At 49.0% G+C, this 6,000-nt stretch overlaps 1 protein-coding gene across 1 annotated transcript in view; it reads right to left on the minus strand.

Moving 5' to 3' along the window:
- Window positions 1-5,739, minus strand: part of LOC144934166 (uncharacterized) — a 66,534-nt gene extending 60,795 nt beyond the window's left edge. The window contains exon 1 of the mRNA XM_078859706.1: window positions 4,581-5,739. Coding sequence (XP_078715832.1) covers window positions 4,581-4,947 — 367 coding nt within the window. The 5' untranslated portion in view covers window positions 4,948-5,739. The remainder of the gene's footprint in view (window positions 1-4,580) is intronic.
- Between the last annotated feature and the right edge of the window lie 261 nt (window positions 5,740-6,000).

The following is a 6,000-nucleotide window of genomic DNA, read 5'->3' on the forward strand; positions in this document are numbered from 1 at the left end:
TGTTAGATTTTTTTCTGGGTGCAGTTCTTGGCGAACGTGCTGAGATGGAGTTCACTGCAGTAGACAACCCAGTTTAATCACGTTTGGTTGCCCAGGTTTGACACCAGGGTCTCAGCAGTGCCAGCACGGTGCTCCAATATGGTCTTCACCTCCAGAGCCACAGAGCCACCTACCATCACTTTCCTTATAGAGAATACACCGCGTACACAAATACCCCCGTTTGTCTTTTTAAAGGACATAACCATTCATTATAAACACACGTGATATATGGTGGGTATTACTACTATAATGAGCCAAGAATGTCTGTGTGTGTAACGCGCGTGACGTCACTCCACATGCCGCCCCCCCGCCATTAATATTCATGAGCTGGTGGATTTTTACTCTCGCGCAGGTTGAGCGGAAATATTTTTTTCGCAAATTCGCTTTAAGTTTGACGTTTCTTTAATGAAAAGTGAATCTAAAAAATAATTATACGCAGCAACAAAGTGGATTTGGTGTCTTTATTTATTTCTTCAGCACTTGAGACGAAAGGTAAGTCTAATTTAGGCTTTAACATTTTGGAAAATAGACATTTCTCGGTGATTTTCCAGCATATTTCAACCCCAGCGACCGAAAGCAGAATAGAATAACGTATCAGAGCAGTGAACTTGAACAAATTGAAGGTCCGTTATATACAGTGCTACAGTGAACTGCAGTGAAGAGTTTGATGACTTCGTTTTGTGCCAGATTCACTGCCATTAATACAGTGCTACAGTGAAATGCAGTGAAGTGTTTGATGACATACTTGTGCAAGATTCACTGGCATTAAAATTGCACAAGATTCAATTATACTCTGCTCATTTTTTTTCGTAAATATTACAGCTTCCGTCCTAGGACCGGCAAACAAGCTCATACTCTTTATGGATATTATGAGCCAGAGAAGGGTCAGCTGCGACCTGGGACGTGACAAGCTTTAGACCATAATTTCTCAAACTCTGGCTGTCAGCGAGGTTTACGTTACCCGTTAGTTACTGCTCAGTAAATAAAACATCAACCATTCGGTGCATCACGAACAGTCCACGTTTCTAACCCCTCCCCCGCCCACACACTAAAGCTAGAACTCTAAAACCACCGTCTTCCATATCGATGCGCAGCATATGGGCAGCCGCCGCGTGCGGGCAGCTGCAGATGATGTCCGAGGGAAGATGGACTCGACACACGTTACGTTATTCGCACCCCCATCCCGTGAGAACTGCTGTTTGCGTGTCCTGTTGTCCCAGCCCAGCACCTCCGATCAGCGCGGTTTGACTGCGTACGGTCCGAAAAAGTTCAGCGTACGTACGTACGTCCAGTACATGTCACCCAATGACACTAAATATACCGACAATGGAACTACGATCTTGAATTCTAAACGAGTGCCTTTTACCGACGTCTTAAGTGTCCTGCGGTAGCACGTGCGTCGTCGTAACGCGTCATCCTCATTCGTCAGTCTGTGCCTACTTTGCGCATTAATGCTATGAGCTCGTTCCTGTATTAAATGGCCCTCAATTAATGTACAGGTGTGTGTGCGTATGCTGTGGGGAGCGGTAGTGTAGCGGGTAGGGTTCTGCGCTACGAACCCGTCTGCCTGAGTTCGATTCCCGCTCACGACCAACACCAGTGACAATTATCTGAACCGGTCATGGGCCTCCCATGTAGACTCAGCCTTGAATGAGTACCTGGTGCGGTGTGTAAACATCGCCACTAGGGAGACAAAGGCAGTCCCAGGCGTGGTGCTGGCCACCCACACCTTCGTGTCCCGTTCCGGCTTTTATAGGTGCTCGCTAACAGCCCTTGCCCCAACAGTCTGTACAGGTTATACGGGGATCTTTGTCCTTGTCTTGTATGCTGTGTGCATAAACGTGCACAATACTCGGAGTTCAAACATAAAGTGCAAGTGTCTACTGATTTATAAAGGAGTTCATTCAGAAGCTTTATTGAAACCAGGCGAGAGAGATTCATGAGACGAGTATGTCACCCCCTATACAAAGGTGTCATGGGAAACACGATGTGTGCACAGCACTGTGGAGCGACAAAATACAAGGCGATGAAAACATCTGGGGGCGCCCCCTTACAGCAAACACAAAACACAATTCTGCTTCGCACAATCCACTTTTCTATTCCCCGCGCGTGAAAAGGTGTGATGATGAATAACAATGAGTCGGAAGGATGCAGCGCTCACGACAAGAACAATGAATAGCCCAACGGCAACTCGGGAATGAACACATCAGTGGGGAAGGTTTTTTTTTGCCTTGTACACGCATTAAGTTTACACACATCACCATGACACCCTCGGAGCGAGAAGGGGTTAACAGATGGGACAATAGTTGGATACACTGTTGGACGCTCAGGAATGAGCAACAATGTGATGTAAACATCCCAGTGACGTGTTGCTCATGCAGGTGGCCCAAGTATGTATGTTGAACTTCTTTCGCACCGTACGTAGTCAATCGTGCTAAATTGGAGTTCTGTATATATCTCGAGGCACACGCAATCCATGCGTATTGTAGTAGTGGTAGTGTAAGTAGCGAAGCTCATCTAGGTGCTCTGTGGAACACAGGTATAACGTATACGTGGTACTAGATATGTTTAGATTACCGCAGTAGTGAATGGGCATTTGTGGGAGAGCAATGGCACAGTGGAACCCAGCGATCGGTATTTTGCACAAAGTGAGTTACAGTGTGAGAGCTTACATTTGTAAGGCGCATTCGCAATGCGGCACCGTGTATGGAAGTCGGGAAATAAACAGAACCATGCAGGGTAAACGGCCAGATCTAACCGGGGGTTAAAGGCCAATTTAAAGAGGTGAGTTTTCAAGGCAGACTTAAATAGCTCCAATGACCCCGATTGTCTTATTACCAAAGGCAAAAACGCGTTGTTCCTTAGTCTGGGAGCTGCACTGGAAAAAAAAGGCCGATCACCCCAGGAAATGAGCCTTGACCTCGGAGAACTTAGGAGAATGCGATCCGAAGATGTTAGGGACTTCGTTGGAGTGTAAACACGGATCAGTTCCTCTAGATGTTGTGGTAATAATACACCTTCCTACATGCGTCAGTGTGCACTCACTCATGCTCAATAGATGGTACACCTTTATTAGCGTACATACTTTGCTGCGCACTCAATAGGATGCTCTCTACGCATCGAGGGTACATAGTATATATATTTCGTCATTAATCAAACAAACAGCAATTTAATTTCTCATAGAATTCGTACTTTCCGGGGCGTATGCATATTTTTTACGGAGGAGCTCAGCCCTGGATAGCTCAGGTTGAAAATGAAGCCCCTGGTAATGTGCACACGTGTCGTTATGTATATTATATGCAATGTGCTCAGAAGCGTTGTGTCTATCAGGGCTGTATGCATGTTAAATTGTGTATGCGTTATGTTAACCCGTGTGATATACCAATGCAACCACTGCCTAAATAGGAACACACAGGTGCCAAAGTACATATGCTATTACATGTGAACAAATTATTGTGTGCAAAAATTTCCCACTCGTTTGCTCTAGACACGCACACACAGGCTCCACATATGTTGTCTGTAGAGTAGTGTATTAAGCGTGCTTACCCATATGCCATACCTACACAAGTTCACACAGGTGCGAACGTACTCATCTACGTGATTCACATAAGGCAGGCAAACACCGAGCATTCGCCCATGCGCTCCAAATAACACGGGTGTCCCCATGTGTGTGTTTGTATGTGTGTATGCAGTTCACTCATCCATGCGTTTTACATAATACAGGACGGGTTTTCCAGCTGTGTGTATGCCTTACACAGCGGAGAGCGGTGGTATAATGATGGTCAGCGCACTGCGCTCCGAACCTGGATTTCCAAGTCGGATTCCCCGCCACGGCTAACATCAGTGGCGAGTGATATCCGAACCGGTTCTAGGCCTCCCCATAGGTTGACTCAACCCCGAGTACCTGGTGCGCGATGTGTACATATCAGCACTGTGGAGACGACAAAGGCGGTCGGGCGCGGTGTTGGCCACACTACCTCGATCCGTGCCGGACTAACAGGCTGGTCAAGGAGGGGGGATCTTAATTTGTTTTTAGTAGCGTGTATGCAGGGAAAGGAACCCACGTGTTCTACACAACACGGGTATACTCAGGTGTGTGAGTGCGTGTTTGGAGTAGCATGTAAATTCCGTGCACTCGCCCACTCTAAAACAGTTTCATCAATACAGTACTCTGAAGAAGGGCCATTGTCCGAAACGTCGCCGATTATATCGTTTATTTTAAGGCAGTGTTGCTGTCCAGTGTGTTGAGTTTTTTTCGTTAATTGTGATTGTGCCCCACTGCCAACGCAACATCACCAAATAATTAGCAGCATTATTCTCATGAATATGCGTACATTTTACTCTAGTGGCAGTGCCTTACGCCGATAATCTCTACTCCAAGCCAGGCCTACCAGCGTTCCTAAAAAAAAAAACCCATCCCGGGTGAGAAATAAATCCCCGACTATACATCGTGCAACGCATAGGACACGTCGTACGCGTGAGTGCAACAGTCGGTGCGCCGCAGGGAGCGGCGTGCATCACGCGTGCCTCCTCCTCCTCACCCAGGTAGTCGATGGTGTATCCGCGCGGCGGTCGCAGCGCCCTGCGGCTCCACGCGTCCCGCAGGGCGCCCAGCTCCGCGGGCTCTCCCCGCAGCAGCAGCACCCCGCCGTGCAGCCAGCCCAGCAGGTAGAGCCCCCGGAGCCTCTCCGACAGCCGCCCGTCCCAGAAGCGAGCCGTGTTCTCCGCCTTGAATTCGGCGAAGAGCTCCGCGTATCCCGAGCGCCGAGGCTCAGCGCCCGGGTCCGGGCTTGAACCGGACCCCTGGGGCTGCGCGGCGCTTGCCCGCTCCCGGCTCAGCACCATGGCCACGCATTGCGGGGCGAGCTGCAGGAAGCGCTCCGTCTTGCGCGCTTTTTGGGAAGCCATGCGCAAAGCTCTCTGTTGTCGTGCCTTGCGTTAACAGCGCGGCTGTCTCGCTCGGGTAAGAATGCACAGAATTGGTATCGTATTCTTGAAGCGTGCGCCTCCGCTAATTCGTCTTATTCTCCTATCGGAGCGCAGTGCGTTGTGCACCGGCTTTAGCGAATGTCCCTGGGTGTGTGTGTGTGTACATGCGTGTGTCCGGCTGGAGTGTGTGTGTGTATGTGTGCGATGGCTGCGTGTGTATTTCTCTCTGGCATCAGGTTGGCTCAGCTGACTGTGGAACACCCCCTGCAATGAAGGCGTCCATGCGCTTAAAAGCGCAAGCAGCTGCCTACACCGTTTAAAGAGACGAATCGGACTTTTATCGTCGAAATTGTTGATTGAAAAGAAAATTGTAAAAAAAGAAAATCGACGTTAAGAAAACTCGAGTAAAGAACACACCTTGGCGGAATATTGATCTTCAAAACTACCACAAATGGACAAAGCCAGAACTACACGCACAAAAACACACGCGCTACATAATAACGCGCGTGCGAGCGAGCGAGCGCTCTCTGCGGGGAGGGCGGACGAAGATTGCGCGCCGATGACGATTCTGGCGAATGAATGGGCGAGAGAACGCTTCGCCCGCCCTTTAAATAGTCTGCGTGGGGTCTGCCCTCCACTGCCCGCCAGTTGACGTTGCGGCTCCCCCCACTGGCACCTCTCGTCTGCCACCTCGCGATGCGCCACGGCCACGAAGTGCACAACAGCGCTTCGTTCGGTTGCTGCACGCGTCTCTTCGCTAATGTCTTATTGATTTTGGGGGTCTTTTTTTTGTTACAACCCAGCGTATACAGGAATGTCGCCGTGGTGTATCGATTATATTATCAACGGTGGACTTGCAATCCAGAGGTCGTTTTCATCTCGCGGCATGGCAGTTGATACAGTGGGAATATTTTTTACACGTAGTAGGCTTTCGCGATCAATATCATCCATAAGAGGTTTTTTTGGGTTAGATCGCGTAAATATATAAATGTGTCGTTAAAACCCGCCACCACCCGACACAGCCAACTCGTA

This window comes from Lampetra fluviatilis, chromosome 9 (assembly GCF_964198595.1).
Source record: "Lampetra fluviatilis chromosome 9, kcLamFluv1.1, whole genome shotgun sequence".
Taxonomy (NCBI): domain Eukaryota; kingdom Metazoa; phylum Chordata; class Hyperoartia; order Petromyzontiformes; family Petromyzontidae; genus Lampetra; species Lampetra fluviatilis.